Source organism: Mesoplodon bidens (assembly GCF_964165515.1).
Source record: "Mesoplodon bidens genome assembly, chromosome: 3".
Classification (NCBI taxonomy): Eukaryota; Metazoa; Chordata; class Mammalia; order Artiodactyla; family Ziphiidae; genus Mesoplodon; species Mesoplodon bidens.
In genome coordinates, this window is record NC_138178.1 from 136,761,826 (window position 1) to 136,783,806 (window position 21,981).

At 39.1% G+C, this 21,981-nt stretch overlaps 1 protein-coding gene across 1 annotated transcript in view; it reads right to left on the reverse strand.

Moving 5' to 3' along the window:
• Positions 1-21,981, reverse strand: part of CCDC175 (coiled-coil domain containing 175) — a 73,306-nt gene that overhangs the window by 17,802 nt on the left and 33,523 nt on the right. Inside the window, exons 9-14 of the mRNA XM_081229429.1 lie at positions 19,003-19,139; positions 16,699-16,809; positions 15,799-15,870; positions 8,137-8,272; positions 7,447-7,578; positions 1,850-1,988 (exon numbers count right to left, since the gene is read on the reverse strand). Of these exons, the coding sequence (XP_081085555.1) occupies positions 1,850-1,988; positions 7,447-7,578; positions 8,137-8,272; positions 15,799-15,870; positions 16,699-16,809; positions 19,003-19,139 (727 nt within the window). The remainder of the gene's footprint in view (positions 1-1,849; positions 1,989-7,446; positions 7,579-8,136; positions 8,273-15,798; positions 15,871-16,698; positions 16,810-19,002; positions 19,140-21,981) is intronic.

A 21,981-nucleotide genomic window follows, 5' to 3' on the forward strand; every position in this document is an offset into this window, starting at 1 on the left:
GAAGAGGACATTTGACCTGGGGGTCTAACTGCTCGCTATAAAGACTTTCAGCAAATCTTCAGCCCCATGATTCATCTCAGGCTTCACAGTATCCCTGTCCTCCAATGTCCAAGACTTCCCTGGTCCTGAGGAGAGAACTCCTCATCCTCATGCTATGCTTCTCTGTGAGCACTTGCTAGTTAAACTTCTTTTTCCGCTAATACCTCTATCCAATTACACCTTCCAACAATTTGCTGTTATTTATTATCTGTTGATGTCTTCTCTGCCAGTCTCTTTGTACTTCTGGGTTTATATCTTTAAATAAATCTTTTGCACATATTTTATGAAGTTTTATTAGGGAGCAAAGATAGATGCATGTGTTTTATCCATCATATTTAATCACAAGTCACAACCTTATTCTTTATGTGTACTGAGCCTTTATATTCTACCCTCTGTAAGTCTCACTCCTGGCAGGTGAAGTATACTTTCCTACTCTCTGAAGCACATTGCTCTTATGTCCCCTTTCCTTCTTTTCTCCTGCCTTTCTCTCTTTTCTCTACTTTCTTCAGTATTTTATCCCTTTTCTTTGACTTAAGAGAATCAGTTCTTGCAATATACTGCAATATATTGCTTATTTTTATACTCATAGTGTTTCTTATATCCTTCACCCAGTGCAAGAAGGGATGAAGGAAGGGTGGGTGAGTAGAAAATTGGGAACGGAGTACATATATGTTGCAAGTCTTGGTAAAAGTGGTAAAAAAAAAAAAAACAAGAAAACCTAACTGAGTTGACTAAATGAAAATGTGGCAAAAGTGGAAAATCAACTGAGGAATGGGAACCAGACCCAGGTACTTTTTCTTATAATATTCTTATATTCTTAAAAATTCACCTTCCTTGAAAATTACCACTATTCACTTTGAATATCTGTTTATTTCACATTTGACCATATTGGGTTTCCATATGACTACCCTGTTTTGACACACTGCTTTAATTCCTATCCCCATATTCATCTTTGCCAGCTGGTCAGTCCCACCACAGTACACATTTTTTACTCCCATTCCAGTAAAAAATGTGCAAATTTTCTGTAATTTTGGTCCTGGCCTGATTCCAATGGCACTTCTTCCATCATCTAGAAGATAGAAGTTCTAGAAGTTGTCCTGCTTAATAACCTAAATCCTTGGATAATGATCCTTTACTTCCCAAATTCAAAACAAGACTCACACCTCTAGGGATGGTTCTGGATCTGTGAAATTTGGGGTTCAGGGTTAGATGACCACATCCAATTTTTGTGGAGAAAAAATTATTTTCTATATTAAACACACACATGGTGTGCCATGTAATAAAATGCAAAATATGCATACTTTCAGACACATTTCATCTTCTCTATGAAGCCCCCAGATCTGAGACAAGCTCTTATCTATCTCTGCCTTAGGGGCAGATTAGTGAAAAAAGTCTAAGGAGTACATACCTTACAAATGATTAAAGTCATAGCTGGAAAATGATTAAAGTCAAGCTGTAAATTCATGTTAAGAAACAAAAAATTTTCCACATGGCAGGAGATAAAGGAGTTGGTTCTACCTTTACCAAGTACAGAGAGAATCCATATAATATAGTTGCTACTAATTCTTAATTTTAAACAGTTTTAAAAGAGAAAAGGAGGAATTTGACAAGAGTTAACAGTAAGATTGTGGTGCAGAGAAGAGGAAATTAATAGAAGAGGCAAAAACTAGAGAATAGAGAGTTAAAGGTGATGGGAGAAGTTGGGAGAATTTCTCCATTGGCTTGTGATGAATGATCCACTTTGTGTTAGCAGACAACAGTGAAATCCTTACCTGGGCTTGAGTTCAATTACTAAGTGCTTCATATGTACCTGTAAGAATATCAATGAGATTTTCAAACTGTCTGTTTTTGTCCATGTATTCTCCTTCTGCCACATGAAGCTGTGAAAGACGCTCGACTAGTTCACCTTCCTTTTCTTTGTTAATTTGTGTTTCCTCGGCGAATCTTTGCTTTAAAGACAGTAAAGCTGATTGTGAGGTATGATTTTGGAGAATTCACACAGTATTCTAGAGTAGAAAGTAAGTTCTTTGGTGGGGAAAATTCTGTCTGTCCTGGACTCCTCTTATCCTAAGGTGCATAGAAAGGTATCTGGCACATACTAGATATTTAATAAATATTTGTTGGCTGACTCACTGACTCTCTGGCAATCTGTACTGTTAGGAGATTAAATTCACTGGGCTCTCCAAAGATCCTTTCAGTTCTATAGCTGTACTGCTATGGTTCTATTGCTGCTACCTAATGTGTACCCCAAAAACATATTTAAGAAACTTTGTCTTGATTGATCATATTTTGTGAAAAAAATCAAAACAAAACCAGGCAGAAACACAAAATATATACCAGCTCTAAGAAATGTGGATGTTAGTAAGAAATGGGAAGGGGGTAGAAATAAATGGATATGATACTACAATAAATGGGTTAAAAGTGCCAAAAGTAAAACATGAAAATGCCTGCTTATTTATTCAAACTCAGGTTTTATTTAGTTTCAAGTGGAATATAGTTGAATCTCTCTTAGAAAGTCAGGGTGGATTTAAAATAGTGACTAAGGCAAAGACAGCTAACTGACATTTACTATCCACTCTACTGTCCTTCAATATCAGGACTCTTTGAGTTTTAGCTGAGCATATGGCTGCCAACTAGAGAATTTCTCGGCTTCCCTTGCAGGTGGCTGTGACCAATGAGTTTGTGAGTGGAAGTGGGGTGTGCCATTTCTGGATCCTGCCCCTGCAACAGGAAGGGGTATGTGCCCCCTGGGTCCTTCCTCCTTCCCCTGGCTGGAAGAGGATGAGAATAGAAGCTGCCACTTGGACCCACAGGTGTTAGTCTCATGCCGAGGGTGGCAGAGCTACCCTTCCAGCCCTCCACCCCTTCCCTTCAGCCTTTACCAGGAAAGAGAAATAAACATCTCTCTTCTGTAATGACCATGTCAGAAGTATCTGAGTATCTGTCTTAAATAGATACTCAGACTCAAAGATTTAAACTGGCCATAATTGACCCAGTTTACTCTTAAAAACTTTTATTTTTTATTTTTATCTAAGTTGCATACACTCATAATTTAAAGGAAACCCTGAGGGCCAGCAGAGCAATGCCAGACATGCTTCCCCAGTGGGAGATGCCCTCACAACATAGCCTACCAGAGGCTAGTTTCCATTGACCCCACCAAAGTGGTAACTTAGTGCAAGAGAAGGAGATCCACAGGGGTAGATGTGAAGGACTCCCTGGCCTAGAAGCCCCATGTTTAAATTGGAACCAACATCTCTTGGGCATACCTTCTAGGTCCATACAAGGGACATGCCCATTTAAAAGAGGCACCAAATCCAGGAAAGCTCAATGCTCTGGTTTCCCGCTAGTTATTCTCCTGGTCAAGATGCAGCATACTAATAAAGGGTTGTTCTATATAAGCAATGTTGCCTGATAATACAACTGATAATCCACCTTTATCAGGCTACTAGGGGAAGAACCAGAAAGTTATGCCAAGGTCAATTTCCCAGTAAAGGATAGAGGATTGTTAACCCTTCAGTACACATCTTGTTTATGTTCACACATCTTGGCATCTCTTTGATAGAACACCTTGCTCGCACCCTAATTAATACAGTGATATGCTGTCCCATTCCAAATTACCATTAGAATCCTTATGAATAATACAGAAAGACAAAAACATACATAAAACACCGTAATATAAAAATATTACAATGCAGAATCAGGAGTAAATTCTCCAGACTGCAGTATTAAGAAACACATATCTATACTATATTCTGTAAAAAAGAATGGCCTGGGGGGATAAGGAGGCATGTGAATGCATTAATTCATTCCCCTTGCCTGCACAAGGCTGAAGCTGCCAGCAGCACCCTGACAAGAAACGAAGCTCTTGTTTTATGCTTGGAGTGAGGGTTTGGGTATCAGATGCTGCTGCAGCTCAGGCAAGGTGGTGTTTGCTGGCTCAGCTTCTTGGAGTTGGGTGACCTGTCAGGCCCACAGCTTCTTCAGATCATTCAAATCTTCCCTTAGCTTCCCTGAGTCCTGAGCCATGTGCATACATAGCCCAGTGATGAAAGACTCTGGCTTCTGCTGCAATTTGTGGGGGTTGAAGCCTTGGAAAGGAGAGAGGCCAATGCAGGTACTAGTCCAAGCTCATAAGTTCCGCTCATCCTGCGACTTCCAGTTTGACCTTGCTTTCTCCACTTCCTGTCCATCTTTCCTTCCCAACTGCCTACCCTGCTGCCTTTGGGGCCCGGCTCCAGATGTAAAGCTGAAAGACTCACTAGACTACATAATGAGCTCCCACAATGGCAGAAGGTCAAATCCTCTAATAAACCCCTTTCCTGGCAGCTCTGTTTCTCTGACTGAAACTTGCCAGACACAGGGCTGAAGGACCCAGCAGATCCAACCATGATCAATGTGTCTGTGCTAGATCAGAGTGATGCAGAAGGCTTTGCAAGCTCTGCTAGGAACATTGTAGCGGAGGCCCCTGGGTATTGGAGCCAAGTCTATAGAAGACTTAGTCACAGCACCACCTAGAAGAAAACACCTCTCAAGATTTGGAAGTTTACATTCTGAACCAGTGACTAATATTCAGGGCTGTTTTCCTTGGGAATTTTGGGTCAGGGGCCCAAGTAGCAGTGGGCCTTCTCACTATTAAACCTAATGATTTTGCTCTCCCTCCCTGTGAATTTGGCTCTGTCAGTCCAGAGATCTTACTACTGGTGAGAAGAATGATTCTATCAAGGGTACAATAATGGTTCCATAAACCAAAATCTGAGGGTGCTTCCTCTGCAATTTGGGCTCCTCATGCCACTGAACTAAAGGCAGAAATGGGATTCCAATGTGCCCAGGGTTGTTGATGATGATTTTCAAGGGGAAAAGGGATTTATAATAATGGCGCACAGGCTTCCATCTGTCCACGACTTTGTGTAAATGAGGCACAGGTGGACAGAGTCCTGCAGGGAGCACACAGCCTGGCAAGCAGACTGTCTGCAGAAATTTTCTCATCTGAAGTGTTATACTTCTAATTTACTTATTTTGCCTAATTTCATTGTATAAGCTTGAATGCAATGTTAACTGGTGTCCTTGTCTTATTCCTGACTCTAAGAGGATTGCCTTCATTCGTTTACCATTAAGTACGACTGGTAAACTCCATCAGCTCTATTTCAATAAACGTCTGAGATGCTGACTACTTCCAACCACCTCCTCAATTATCATTCTGGTTCAAGCTACTTGAACCACTTGGTGTATTGCTCTAGCTTGCTAATTGGTCTTCCTGCATCCACCAGTGCTTTCCTAAATTCTGCTCAACATAGCAGCTAGAGTGATCCTGTTTAAATGAAAATCAGATTATTTCAGAATAAATAATCTTCACTCAGAACCTACTATTGGCTTCCCAGCCCATGCAGAGCGAAAGACAAAGTTCTCACAAGGTGTGGCAAGCCTGGGGATGCCCCTTTTAGATCTACCCTCAAGGAAGAATTCACTGTCCTATGGCAAGGAGTGTGGTTAGCTGACAGCCTCCAGTGTGGCTGACTCCTTCAGAGTGGCCTTGGCTATCTAGCCAAGACCATGCTCTTTGAGGGGTGGCCTCCAACTAACTGTGTGAGCAAAGAGATGGTACAAGGGTATAGCCATTTCTGCCTAAGGCAGGCCTCTTCTAATGGACGATCCTTGCTCTGGAGTTCCCCAGAGAGTTTGCAGTTTACATAATGGCCCCTGCCCAGTCCTTTCATAGGCATTACACCCTAATAAACCTTTGCACTCCTAATTCCATGTCAGCATCTGCTTCTGGAAGATGAGTCCCTAGAACCTCCAGCACTCTCCCCCATCTCTGCCGCAGCCACACTGCCTCCTTGTCATTCCTCAAATAGGACAGTCCTGCCTCAGAACCTGCATGCTCAGCATGTCCTCTGCCTGCAGTCACCTTCTCCAGATATCTGCACATCACACTTCCTCATAGCCTTTGGGGCTGTACCCTTCTCTGATTCCCTGTTTAAAATGGCACACAGACCGGATTACATATACTCACCCTATCCCACTTCCCTGTTTTATTTTCTCTAGAGCATTTATCACCACTGAATATACTACATGTTCTACTGTTTATCTTGTTATTTTCAATCTCCCCCACCCCACTGGAATGTAAACTTCATAACGCTTCTGTTTCTTTCCCCCTTTTTAAAAATTTCTGTTTTTCAGCATCTAGAAAAATACTGGGTACCCACACATGCTACAACCAATGGAGAAATGCTTTCCACCTTGCTCCTTCCTTCTGTTCCTTCTAATTTTGTATAGGTTTGTGCAATGTTTTCTTTCCCTGGTTTGTTCCCTGAGTTGTGCCAGTTCCCATTTCCCCTCTTCCTATTTCTGGCCATCCCCTTCTGACGTCTCTTCCCTGAGTTCCTGTATTTCCATATTGCTAATCTTCCTTGGCACTTCTATGAAATTATTTTTTTCTGAGTTCATGGAGGGATGTTGAGTCACAGTTTTCATCTGTTCCAGCACCATTTTTCTGAGCGTTCTTCATTTGATGGAAAGTTTCATTGCCCCTTCACTTGTTTTTCTCATAGTGTTTTTGTGTGGAAGACATATCTGCTTCTTTTTCGCTATTTACATTAGAAAAAATTGGCTTTTTCTGGGACCGGTTATCTGCAGAGGGTTTCTGCAGGACGTGGCAGGGTGTGTGTGGTGGGAGGAAGAGTGGGCTTGGACCAGGGTAAGATCTAAACTTTGAAATGTAAGGACTCCCTACTCCCCTGCCTTCAAATAGTTTCTCTTTGGGGTAGTCAGGCCTTTTTTTCCCTCTTCAAACTGAATCAAGTTCAGGAAGCCTTCTGCTACCATCTCTTTTCTCCTCAGCTACTCTTCCAATGGTGGTCTCCAAGAAACATGCCCTTGTCTATCAAGGTAACACCATCACCTTGAAAAGGTTTGTTTTCTGCTGTGTTTCCAGAGACCTAGCCACTCTGAGCCCCTTGGGTCCTTGCAGTGACTTTTCTCTCCACTTCCTCCATCATCCATGCTCTATTCTACCTCAGGTCAGCCCTTGGCAGTTCCCAGGTCAGTGCCATGCCCTGTCTTTAAGGAGGACTTCTGAGATTGGCCTTCTTGGTCTCCCTCACCTTCATTACTCTCTCCAGCCTCTCCTGTTCTGGCTCTGCATGGTTTTATCCAACACTCTACCTGTCTCCATGGATTTTGCCAGCACTTCCACAAAACTTAGAGCATGTGATTTTTTCTTTTAACTGAAAACATATTTCTTGTTGTTCTATTTCTTTTTTAGAAAAAGAAGAAAGATTCAGAATTTAATTGTAGTCTTGTTTATACTAGAAGATTTACTTTACTTCTAACTGATTAAAATAGCATGAAATACACCCTCCCCTGCACATCACCATCTAAAATTATTCTTAGACGTAAAATAAAATTTACCTCATACTTGCTCAACTCTTGAATTAACTTTTTTTCTTTGGCAACAAATTCCTCTTCCTCTTGTTTTAATTCTAATGTAAGTTGTTCAATCTGTGCCAAAAACTCATTGATCTCATTTTCTCTAAAACTGGTCTAATTAGGGGAAATAAATGAGGATTTATCATTTGTTTTGTAGCAGTCAGTATTACATTTTCAAACAGCCAGGTAAATTAATATTTCTGTACATGAGACTTGGCTCTGATTTCAGGTTATATCATTTCTCAGTAACCACTGAGGGGGATCTTTTTTTCCCTCCAGAGATTAATTTCTTCACCAAACAATAGCTATAAATGACATGAGGAAATGGGGAATGGGAGTAGTAGGGGATGGAAGGTAGGCACAGGATAAATATAGGAGCTAAATAAATGATGTTTACTCTCCTTATTTTTAGATAGTTTCCCTAAACACTATCTTCAAGTTTCAGTTACATGCTTCAAAAGCATATTCTGGAGAGAATTGCTACTTTGCTAAATTCCTATAGTTAATACAGAGCAATTGGCTACATTTCTCAAGAAAGTTACATAATTCACTCTAAACATGAAATCAGCAGAAAGCAAAATACCTTTTAATAAGGTAAGGTTTAATGAAATACTGAAGAATTACTGACATGCAATATAGGGAGTAAATACTAAGTTCCTTGAGTTCCTTTACCTCTTGTAATAATTCACTGCGTCTAAGTTCAGCATCCTGAATTTTATCTATAATTTCTTGTATTTCAGCCCTTATCATGTTGGTCCAACGTGCATGTTTTTTTAGCAAACAAGCTATTTTCCACTGAGTTATAACACTAGAGATTAGAACAAAAAGAAATATCATCAAATTGACATCACAGTTTACTGAAAAGATAAAGGAATTCAAAACAAAACAAATCCTACTATGAATATATAAAATTGTTTGTGCTATTGATGATGTAGACTAGACATGTTAGCTGAAAAAATAAGACAAAACATTAACTGCCTCAATGCCATCTCTGCAAGTTGCTTCACATTAAGTTGTGTCAGTACATCCAACAGGACAGTGGACAAACCACACTTTACCTAGAGCTTGCCTCCTCTAGGTAAAGGATAGAAATGGGGAAGGCTCAGGGGTATTTGAAAAAGAAGAGTCCCAGACAGAAATAGTAAAAGAATTACCTAAACTACACAAAGTGCTAGTAAGAAATTTCAAGCTTCTAGGTTCTCAAATTTTTCTCTCCACTATAATATAAAAAAGCTATATAACTAGAGAAGAGTAAAAATGTACAATAGGAGTCTTAAAAATAATATAATAATGACAACAATAATAAAATATAGCTATATTTCTGCAAGTGCTTTCTAGGTACCAGGCACTGAGCTACATACTGTACATAGATCATCTCATTTACCATTCACAACAACCTTACAAGGTGGGTGCTACTATCATTCCTCACTTTATAGGGATGGGAGCAGAGAGATTATTAAATAACTTAGCCCCGGTCACAGAGCCAATAAGAGGCAGAGCAAACAAAGTAGTCCATCTGTAGAGCCTGTGTACTTAACCACTCTCCTCTGTCCCTGCACATCACCTTCCTTACTGGTACACATAGAAGCATGGATGAGCAAAGAGGCATTGCACATCTTGGCAATTTTACTCTTCGGTGACTTCACATGATTGGAATGAAAAACTTTGTTTCTGTTCAATGCCAAAAAAATCAAACTAACAAACACATCTAGATCCAAGAAAACTCACATAATTTAATTTGGGAAAATAAATTCCTTGGACTCTAGCAAGCACTCTGACATCCTTCCAACTTTGGGGCACCGTTAATTAAGATAACATATACTGAGATTGGTTCAAGATGGCAGAGTAGAAGGACATGCAATCACTCCCTCTTGTGAGAGCACCAGAATCACAATTAACTGCTGAACAATCACCAACAGGAAGACACTGGAACTCACCAAAAAAGATACCTCACATCAAAGACAAAGGAGAAGCCACAATGAGATGGTAGGAGGGGCGCAATCAAATAAAATCAAATCCTATAACCACTGGGTGGGTGACTCACAAACTGGAGAACAATTATACTACAGAAGTCCAACCACTGGAGTGAAGGTTCTGAGCCCCACATCAGGCTTCCCAACCTGGGGATATGGCAATGGGAGGAGGAATTCCCAGAGAATCCGACTTTGAAGGCTAGTGGGATTTGATTGCAGGACTTCAACAGGACTGGAGGAAAGAGAGACTCCACTGTTGAAGGGCACACACAAACAAGTGTGCACATCAGGACTCGGGGGAAAGGAGCAGTGACCCCAGAGGAGACTGAACCAGACCCACCTGCTAGTTTTGGAGGGTCTCCTGCAGAGGTGGAGGGGGGGATGTGGCTCACTGCAGGGACAAGGACAATGGCAGCAGAAGTTCTAGGAAGTACTCCTTGGTGTGAGCCCTCCCAAAGTCCACCATTAGCCCAACCAAAGAGCCTGCAGGCTCAGGTGCTGGGCCACCTCAGGCCAAACAACCAACAGGGAGGGAACTCAGCCCCACCCACCAGCAGACAAGGGGATTAAAGTTTTACTGAGCTCTGCCCATCAGAGCAACAACCAGCTCTACCCACCACCAGTCCCTCCCATCAGGAAGTTTGCACAAGCCTCTTAGATAGCCTCATCCACCAGAGGACAGACAGCAGAAACAAGAAGAACTACAATCCTGAAGCCTGTTGAATGAAAACCACATTCACAGAAAGACAGACAAAATGAAAAGGCAAGGCTTCCCTGGTGGCGCAGTGGTTGAGATCTGCCTGCCAGTGCAGGGGATACGGGTTCGTGCCCCAGTCCAGGAGGATCCCACGTGCTGCAGAGTGGCTGGGCCCGTGAGCCATGACCACTAAGCCTGCACGTCCCGAGCCTGTGCTCTGCAATGGGAGAGGCCACAACAGTGAGAGGCCCGTTACTGCAAAAAAAAACAAAAAAAAAAAAAAAAGAAAAAACAGAGGACTATGCACCAGATGAAGGAACAAGATAAAACCCCAGAAAAACAACTAAACAAAGTGGAGATAGGCAACTTTCCAGAAAAAGCATTCAGAATAATGATAGTGAAGATCATCCAGAAACTCAGAAAAAGAATGGAGGCAAAGGTCAAGAAGATGCAAGAAATGTTTAACAAAGACTTAGAAGAATTAAACAACAAACACCTAGAAGAATTAAAGAACAAACAAACAGAGATGAACAATACAATAACTGAAATGAAGAATACACTAAAAGGAATCAATAGCACAATAACTGAGGCAGAAGAACACATAAGCGACCTGGACGACAGAATGGTGGAATTCACTGCCATGGAACAGAATAGAGAAAAAAGAATGAAAAGAAATAAAGACAGCCTAAGAGACATCAGGAAAACATTAAATGCAACACTCATATTATAGGGGTCCCAGAAAGAGAAGAGAAAGAGAAAGGACCCAAGAAAATATTTGAAGAGATTATAGTTGAAAACTTCTCTAATGTGGGAAAGGAAATAGCCACCCAAGTCCAGGAAGCACAGAGTCCCAGGCAGGATAAACTCAAGGAGAAACACACTGAGACACATAGTAATCAAACTGACAGAAATTAAAGGCAAAGAAAAACTATTAAAAGCAACAAGGGAAAAAGGACAAATAACATACAAGGGAAGTCCCATAAGGTTAACAGCTGATTTCTCAGCAGAAACTCTACAAGCCAGAAGGGAGTGGCATGATATATTTAAAGTGATGAAAGGGAAGAACGTACAACCAAGATTAATATACCTGGCAAGGATCACATTCAGATTCAATAGAGAAATCAAAAGCTTTACAGAGAAGCAAAAGCTAAGAGAATCCAGCATCACCAAATCAGCTTTACAACAAATGCTAAAGGAACTGCTCTAAGTGGGAGAAGAAAAAGACCTACAAAAACAAACCAAAAACAATTAAGAAACTGGGAATAGGAACATACATATCAATAATTACGTTAAACGTGAATGTATTAAATGCTCCAACCAAAAGACACAGGCTCGCTGAATGGATACAAAAACAAGACCCATATATATGCTGTCTACAAGAGGCCCACTTCAGACCTAGGGACACATACAGGCTGAAAGTGAGGGGATAGAAAAAGATATTCCATGCAAATGGAAATCAAAAGAAAGCTGGAGAAACAATACTCATATCAGATAAAATAGACTTTAAAATAAAGAATGTTACAAGAGACAAGGAAGGACACTACATAATGATCAAGGGATCAATCCAAGAAGAAAATATAACAATTATAAATATATATGAACCAACATAGAAGCACCTCAATACATAAGGCAAATGTTAACAGCTATAAAAGAGGAAATTGACAATAACACAGTAATAGTGGGGGACTTTAACACCTCACTTACACCAATGGACACATCATCCAGACAGAAAATTAATAAGGAAACAAAAGCTTTAAATGAGACAATAGACCAGAGAGATACCATTGATATTTACAGGACATTCCATCCAAAAACAGCAGATTACACTTTCTTCTCAAGTGCAAAAAGAACATCCTCCAGGATAGATCACATCTTGGATCACAAATCAAGCCTTGGTAAATTTAATAAAACTGAAATCATATCAAGCATCTTTTCTGACCACAATACTATGAGATTAAAAATCAATTACAGGGGGCTTCCCTGGTGGCGCAGTGGTTGAGAGTCCGCCTGCCGATGCAGGGGACACGGGTTCGTGCCCCGGTCCGGGAGGATCCCACATGCCGTGGAGCGGCTGGGCCCGTGAGCCGTGGCCGCTGGGCCTGCGCGTCCAGAGCCTGTGCTCCACAACGGGAGAGGCCACAACAGTGAGAGGCCCACGTACCACAAAAAAAAAAAAAAAAAAAAAAAAAAAAAAAAAAAAAAAAAAAAAAAATCAATTACAGGGAAAAAAACAAAAAGAACACAAACACATGGAGGCTAAATAATACGTTACTAAATAACCAAGAGATCACTGAAGAAATCAAAGAGGAAATCAAAAAATACATAGATATAAATGACAACAAAAACACAATGATCCAAAACCTATGGGATGCAGCAAAAGCAGTTCTAAGAGGGAAGTTTATAGCAATACAATCCTACCTCAAGAAACAAGAAACATCTCAAATAAACAAACTAACCTTACACCTAAAGGAATTAGAGAATGAAGAACAAACAAAACCCAAAGTGAGTAGAAGAAAAGAAATCATAAAGATCAGAGCAGAAATAAATGAAACAGAAACAAAGAAAACAATGGCAAAGATCAATAAAACTAAAAGCTAGTTCTTTGAGAAGATAAACAAAATTGATAAACATTTAGCCAGACTCATCAAGAAAAAGAAGGAGAGGACTCAAATCAATAAAATTAGAAATGAAAAAGGAGAAGTTACAATGGACATCGCAGAAATACAAAGCATACTAAGAGACTACTACAAGCAACTCTATGCCAATAAAATGGATGACCTGGAAGAAATTCTTAGAAAGGTATAAACTTCCAAGACTGAACCAGGAAGAAATAGAAAATATGAACAGACCAAGTAATGAAATTGAAACTGTGATTTAAAATCTTACAACAAACAAAAGCCCAGGACCAGATGGATTCACAGGTGAATTCTATAAAGCATTTAGAGAAGAGCTAACACCCATCCTTCTCAAACTCTTCCAAAAAACTGCAGAGGAAGGAACAATCCCAAACTCATTCTATAATGCCACTATCTATATCTGTATCTATATCTATATCTATTCTATAAGGCCACTATCACCCTGATACCAAAACCAAACAAAGATACTACAAAAAAAGAAAATTACAGACCAATATCACTGATGAATACAGATGCAAAAATCCTCAACAAAATACCAGCAAACAGAATCCAACAACACATTAAAAGGATCATACACCATGATCAAGTGGGAATTATCCCAGGGATGCAAGGATTCTTCAATATATGCAAATCAATCAATGTGATACACCATATTAGCAAATTGAAGAAAAACCTTATGATCATCTCAATAGATGCAGAAAAAGCTTTTGACAAAATTCAACACCCATTTATGATAAAAACTCCCCAGAAAGTGGGCATAGAGGGAACCTACCTCAACATAATAAAGGCCATGTACAACAAACCCACAGCAAACATCATTCTCAATGGTGAAAAACTGAAAGCATTTCCTCTAAGATCAGGGACAAGACAAGGATGTCCACTCTCATCACTCTTATTCAACATAGTTTTGGAAGTCCTAGCCATGGCAATCAGAGAAGAAAAAGAAAGAAAAGGAATACAAATTGGAAAAGAAGAAGTAAAACTGTCACTGTTTGCAGATGACATGGTACTATACACAGAGAATCCTAAAGATGCCATGAGAAAACTACTAGAGCTAATCAATGAATTTGGTAAAGTTGCAGGACACAGAATTAATGCACAGAAATCTCTTGCATTCCTATATGCTAACAACAGGTTATCAGAAAGAGAAAGTAAGGAAACAATACCATTCACCATTGCCACAAAAAGAATGAAATACTTAGGAATGAACCTACATAAGGAGGTAAAATACTTGTACTCAGAAAACTATAAGATACTGATGAAAGCAATCAAAGATGACACAAACAGATGGAGAGATATACCGTGTTCTTGGATTGGAAGAATCAATATTGTGAAAATGACTATACTACCCAAAGCAATCTACAGATTCAGTGCAATCCCTATCAAATTAGCAATCGCATTTTTTTACAGAACTAGAACAAAAAATCTTAAAATTTGTATGGTGACACAAAAGACCCTGAATTGCCAAAGCAATCCTGAGGGAAAAAAACAGAGCTGGAGGAACCAGACTCCCTGTCTTCAGACTATATTACAAAGCTACAGTAATCAAGACAATATTGTACTGGCACAAAAACAGAAATACAGATCAATGGAACAGGATAGAAAACCCAGAGATAAACCCAAATACCTGGTCAGCTAATCTATGACAAAGGAGGCAAGGGTATACAATGGAGAAAAGACAGTCTCTTAAATAAGTGGTACTGGGAAAACTGGACAGCTACAGGTGAAAGAATGAAATTATAACACTCCCTAACACCATACACAATAATAAACTCAAAATGGCTTAAAGACCTAAATGGAAGACCGGACACTATAAAACTCTTAGAGGAAAACATAGGAAGAATACTCTTTGACATAAATCACAGCAAGATCTTTTTTGATCCACCTCCTAGAGTAATGGAAATAAAAACAAAAATAAACAAATGGGACCTAATGAAACTTCAAAGCTTTTGCACAGCAAAGGAAACTATAAACAAGACAAGAAGGCAACTCTCAGAATGGGAGAAAATATTTGCAAATGAATCAATGGACAAAAGATTAATCTCCAAACTATATAAACAGCTCATGCAGCTCAATATTAAAGAAAGAAACAACCCAATCCAAAAATGGGCAGAAGACCTAAATAGACATTTCTCCAGAGAAGACAAACAGATGGCCAAGAAGCACATGAAAAGCTGCTCAACATCACTAATTATTAGAGAAATGCAAATCAAAACTACAATGAGGTATCACCTCACACCAGTTAGAATGGGCATCATCAGAAAATCTGCAAACAACAAATGCTGGAGAGGGTGTGGGGAAAAGGGAACCCTCTTGGTCTGTTGGTTGAAATGTAAATTGATACAGCCACTATGGAGAACAGTACGGAGGTTCCTTAAAAAACTGAAAATAGAATTACCATATGACCCAGCAATCCCACTACTGGGAATATACCCAGAGAAAACCATAATTCAAAAAGACACATGCACCCCAATGTTCACTGCAGCACTATTTACAATAGCCAGGTCATGAAAGCAACCTAAATGCCCATTGACAGACAAATGGATAAAGAAGATGTGGTACATATATACAATGGACAGACAAATGGATGAAGAAGATATGGTACATATATACAATGGAATATTACTCAGCCATAAAAAGGAATGAAACTGGGTCATTTGTAGAGATGTGGATGGACCTAGAGACTGTCATACAGAGTGAAGTAAGTCAGAAAGAGAAAAACAAATATTGAATATTAACATAAATATGTGAAATCTAGAAAAATGGTACAGATGAACCGGTTTGCAAGGCAGAAGTAGAGACACAAATATAAAGAATAAACGTATGGACACCAAGGTGGGAAAGCTGAGGGGGCGTGTGGGGGGTGGGATAAATTGGGAGATTGGGATTGAAATAAATACATTAATATGTATAAAATAGATAACTAATAAGGACCTGCTGTATAAAAAATAAATAAATAAAATTTAAATTTAAAAAGATAACATATACTACTTATAATATAAATGAGTTGGTTTTTTTTTTTTTTTACCATCTCTGATTTTTTCTTTCCAGGTTATCGTTCAGGACTTTTATTTGTTGCTGATATACTTCCTTTGTTGCTCTAAAAACAAGAAAAATATATTGGATTTCACATTTGCGGGAGCTGTTAAAATGTATAGTAGACTGTATGTATAATTCACATGCACAATAAGGCTACCATCTAATTGGGAGACAAAACAAACCTTGTGAAACAACTAAAGATTTTAGTGGCAGACTAATGGAAGACAATTACAATTTTTGCAAGTGCAAACTGATTTTGCAAGTATTGAAGCCAAGGATAGGGAAGAACGGATTTTGGCGAGGCAGTTGAGGAAAGGTTATTAGAGGATAATGTTTAATAGAGGAACATGGATTGCCAGAATGGAGGTGCAATCTCACCAAGGAAAGGACATCATATATGCAAAGAAACAGAGGAAAGGAGCAGCAAGTCAGGACTCTTGTGACTAAGGCAAAGTTGCTGCATACAGAGGGGGACATGAAGAGAAATAACACTGTGACATAGGAAGGGTTAAGGTCAACAAATTGGTGAGGAACTCTGGGTTCTAGACTGAATTCTGATTTGCTGCCATGTATAATTTAGAAAGCCAATAAATATTCTTGAATTAGGGATAAGTGGTAATTAAGGATGGAAGATGTGCTTGTGAATCTGGGATGGAGGGGAATGTGAAGGCTGTAACAGAGCTGTTACACGCAGCTTATGTACAACTCAGTGCCTGTCTATCCTTTCAGTGAAAGATTCGATGATAATGACTTTTCTGGACTGTAAAAGAGAGAGAGTCAATTATGAACCTCCTTTTCTATAGTATATTAGAAATTGGCATAGATTTGTTGTTACCATTTATTAAAAAAATAAATGTAGAAGAATGAAGATTAAAATTTTCAAACATACCGATGAAGGTCTTTGAGTGTGGTAAGTCCTTCTTCCATATTTTTGATGTCTACTTTTCTTTTTGATAGGAAGTTTTCTTTCTGAGCTACAAATGCCAGTTGTTTCTGATTTCTACCATGAAAACACAGAGTAATCACATATTTAAGGTTGAAATAATCATTTTTAACTCCTCAGCATAAGAAAATATGCAACCACAAACAAGAATTTAAAAAGTAGTTTGGAAAGTTTAGTTCATGAACTGTTTATCAAATAAATTAGTAAAAATAGAGACAAAGTCTTTTTGCTACTGGTGGCTAAATATAAATTTATGAAAATCTCTAAGCCATGAAAGGAACATTAACTGCAATAGTAACCATAAAACCACAAGAACAATTCTATAGTACTTCATCATGCTGAGTGGGTGTGTCTCTTTTAATGAATTTACCAGTTCTGTTATTTTGTAAAAGGTGACAGAATCAATCAGACTGACTTTGGATAGTGGTCTACCTCTTCCTAGTAGTGTGACCTTGAAAAGAGACTTCACCTGTGGATGAGCCTCAGTTTCCCCATCCATAAAGTGGGGATCACAATACCTATTCTCACTGGTTTTAAGGATTAACCGAGATGTAAAGTGCCAAAGGCAGTGGGTGGCACCCATGAGGCATCTTGTAAAGAGTGGTTATTTTTCATCTCTAACTTACAGAGAGAATAATGAGAAGTTTATGATTTTGTTCAAATTTCTAGACATTGATAGGAATGTGCCTATAACAGGAAGTACTTTATCTAAGTGTCTCATCTTCTTCAAAACTGCTATGGACTGAACTGTGTCCCCCCACAAATTCATATGTTGAAGCCCTAGGCCCCAGTGAGATAGTATTTGAAGATTGGGTCTTTGGGAGGTGATTAGATTTATATGAGGTCATGAGGATGGAGTCCTCATGGTGAGATTAGTGCCCTCATAAGCAGAGACACCAGACAGTGCTCGCTCTCTCTCTCTCTCTCTCTCTCTCTCTCCCTCTCTCCCTCCTCTGTGAGGACACAGCAAGAAGGTGGTTGACCATCTGCAAGTCAGGAAGAGAGCTCTCACCAGAACCTGACCATGCTGGCACCCTGATCTAAGATGTCCAGCCTCCAGAACTATGAGAAATCAATTTCTGTTGTGTAAGTCTCCTGGTCTATGGTAATTTGTTATGGTAGACCAAGCTTAAGAAAACAAAAACCAACAACAGTAGTAAATGCTTTATTGTTACAATTATTTGTCATCAGCACATTTTGTGATTCAAACCGATAACTTAGCATGGATCTGAGGAAAGTTTCTGCCTGAAGAATACTATTAGTAGGCTATTCAATTGGATGACACAAAATGATTGCAATAACTCTCTGCATCCTAAATGCTACAACAGTGACCATAAATTCAGCTTCACATAAGTAGGCCTGGACACCATAATTACACTTCCATGTGATTTAACTTTGAGTGTAGTAATGTATTACTACTTACATAACTCATACTTGCAAGATGTTATTCTGTAATACTCATTAGGAAAACACTGGTGAAAGCCCACTACCTGCTAAGCAATGGACAAGATCTTGAAGATACAGTGCTGAGTAAGACAGAGCAACTGCTCTGATCTGTTCATAGTTCAGTGGGACAAAGGGATTTGTACCCAGCTGACAACAATGCAGTGACTGATAAAAAGGAATGACCTCAGAGGAATGTTTCAGAAGGATCATTGTGGTGAGAGGGAGGTGGATAAGTTAGGGGTGGTAAAACAGAAAGTGGGAAGAACTTATGAGAGGCAAGCCAAACCAAAGAAGCTAAAAGGGGAGAAAAGAGTGGAGTTGGAGAGGAGGATAGGATATATTTGAGAAATATTTGGGAGGTGGAATTGACAAGCCTTGGTGCTTGAATGGAGTCCTAGTAAAAGATAAGGGTTTCCTTGAATAATTTCCCAGTATCTGGGTTAGGGGATTGTGTCAATGATAAAACCTTTTTCTGAGAAAGGAAATGTAGGTGCAAAGACAGTTTCTGATGAAGGTAGATCTCATAGTTTCTCTAGGCAGTCTCATGGGGTAAAAGCATGATTATTCTTTCAAGAATCTGATTTAGAAGTAAAAATAATAGATTTGGCGTTTATGGATTTGATCTGACCCATATGAGGAAAGCATTATTCAGTATATATAGAGGCGCATTAGGAGTGTATTTACAATTGGGTAAAGAACATTTTATTGTTATCAATAGATTTTAAAATAGGATAAGCTTAAGTGGAGAAGCAACCCATAACTAAAGCATGTTGAGTCATGTATGGATTATGGATAGAAACATACTCAGAATAAATTTTCTGTTTCTGCATAAAAACTTTATCCTCCTCATTTAGGACAATCTTATATTGTCTCGTAACAGTACGCAGTTTCTCTCGTAGATGTTTGTACTCGAAATGACATTTGTGTAGATTTTCAGCCATCTAGAAAAAAAAGGAATTGAAGTAGAGGATTTGTTTCATGGCCCTTTTGGTGGGCAACTCTCTAGAGCACTGGGTATATTATTTAACATACAATGACTATGCCTTAAATGTTGAGTGATCTAATTCTATATCAAATATGTAATTGTACATTTTGGGGCCTCTTCTATAAATTATGACAAATGTGTAGAAAGGTAGTAAATACTGATGCCATAAAGTAAAGTAATAAACCATAGTAAAGTAGTAAACCATAAGGTAATAATTGATATTGAAATAAGAATTGGGATTAATAAACTGGGATCATTCAACAAGATCTGTATGTCCTTTTCCCAGAAGATACTCCAGGGAAAAGAAAATTTAACATCCATAGGAACTCTTGTTCAAAACCTCTTTGACTGGATATCATGCTTAATTTTTGTTAAATATTTCTATTCAAGGACAAAAGAGAGTACCCATTAGTGTTCTGAATGAGGTGAGAACTTTGTGCTTGGATGTCTCTACTGAATTGCTTCAAATGAGGTAAGAAAGTTAGGTTAGGTAGGAATGGTGGGCTAAGGATCACTAAAATAGATGGATGAAAAGAGTTCTTAAAATTGTAGGGCTTCCCTGGTGGCACAGTGGTTGAGAGTCCGCCTGCCGATGCAGGGGAAGCGAGTTCGTGCCCTGGTCCGGGAAGATCCCACATGCCGCAGAGTGGCTGGGCCCGTGAGCCATGGCCGCTGAGCCTGCGCGTCTGGAGACTGTGCTCCGCAACGGGAGAGGCCACAACAGCGAGAAGCCCGCGTACCGCAAAAAAAAAAAAAAAAAAGTGTTGCAGAGGGGCTTCCCTGGTGGTGCAGTGGTTAAGAATCTGCCTGCCAATGCAGGGGACATGGGTTTGAGCCCTGGTCCAGGAAGATCCCACATGCCGCAGAGCAACCAAGCCCTTGCGCCACAACTACTGAGCCTGCACTCTAGAGCCCGCGAGCCACGACTACTGAGCCCACCTGCCACAACTACTGAAGCCCGTGCGCCTAGAGCCTGTGCTCCGCAACAAGAGAAGCCACTGCAATGAGAAGCCCATGCACCACAATGAAGAGTAGCCCCCGCTCGCCACAACTAGAGAAAGCCCACGCATAGCAACAAAGACCCAACTCAGCCAAAAATAAATAAATAAAATAAATAAATTTATTTTTAAAAATGTGTTGCAGAACTAATAAGATAATGAGGAATTAGTAAGCCTAATTCTACAAGAAAGCAAGAATCTAGACTGGTAAACCTAGCACTGAAAACTCCTTTTACTCTGAGGACATTTACTGATATAGAAGAAGCCACTTGGAATCTGAAATTTGGTTCTCTTACATGACAAAGGGGACAAAAGTCAACACTTAGAGCTCATCCAGGTGTTATGCCTGATAAACCTCCTGCCACATTAGTCTGGGATTCCAAAGAGCTTCACCCTCTGAAGAAGAGTGAATTAGAAGCTAACAAGCCATGGTCCAGCCTGACTTAGATCACCAGGAAACCTAAAGGTGGATTAAGGAGGTTTGGGACTGTTAATATCCTAGGTATCTGACAGAAGTGAATGAAATCTGTTCCTGAGAAATACACTGTCATCCTAGACCTCAAATTGTTTCTACAAACACCTTTTTTGAAGTACAATGTCCAGTGTACAGTTTCCCAACAGAAGGAAACAAGACAGCATGAACAAAAATTGGCAGAAACAATAGATGACAGAACCAGTCCTACAAAAATACCAGGTATTGGAAATAGACACTTAAATATAAAAACACTGTATTTATTATGATCAAATAATACTAGACATGCTTGAAAAATATGGCAAGGAATTAGAAACAATAAAGAGCAACAAAGCAGATTTGAAAATTACCAGTTGAAAAATACAATAACCAAAATTAAGAAGTGAAATAAGACCATTCTGCCCAGAATGCAGCAGGGGTAGACAAAAAGTAGAAAATAGAGAAGAGCAAGTAAGATACAGACAGGATATTTTATTAGTACACATAATTGTGTTCATATAATTGGAGTCTCAGAAAAAGAGGAAGAAGCATGGGACAAAAGAAATATGTGAACAGATAATGGCTAAGAATTTTGCAGAACTTACAGAATACAGCAACTCACAGATTTAAGATGCCCAATAAATCCCAAGCAGGATAAATAAAAAGAAAAACTTGGACATATCATAGTGAAATTGAATAACTAGGTCAAAGGGAACAAAAAAGGCCTAAGATAAATGAAAGACATGCTGTGTTCATGGATTGGAAACTTCAATATTGTTAGAACACAAAATCCTCCCCAAATTGATCTATAAATTTAATTCAACACCAATCAAAATCCAAACAGGCTTTTGGGCAGGACTTGACAGACTGAAATTCAAAGGGCCAAGAATAATGGAAGCAATCTTGTAGAAGAACAAAGTTGAAGAATTTTTACTACTAACTATAAAGGCTTATTTTAAAGCTACTAATTAAGAGTGTATGGTTTTAATGTGAGAAGAGATTAAGTTCAAATGAGTAAAATAGATGCTACAGATTCACACACATATTTATGATAGATTTATGATCCACAGTTGATTTATGACAAAAGTGCCACTGAAATATAGTGGAGGAAAGTACTATCTTTTCATTTAACAGTGCTAGTTAATTGGACAATCTTATGTGAAAGTATGAATCTGGACTACCATTTCACAGAACACACACACACACACACACACACACACATATTCCAGATGGCTTGCAGTACTTAATGTGAAAAAGCAAACACTAAAGCTTCTACAAGATCACATAGGAGAATACCCTCAAGACATAGGACATGAAAAGCATAAGCCAAAAAGGAAAAGATTGATAAA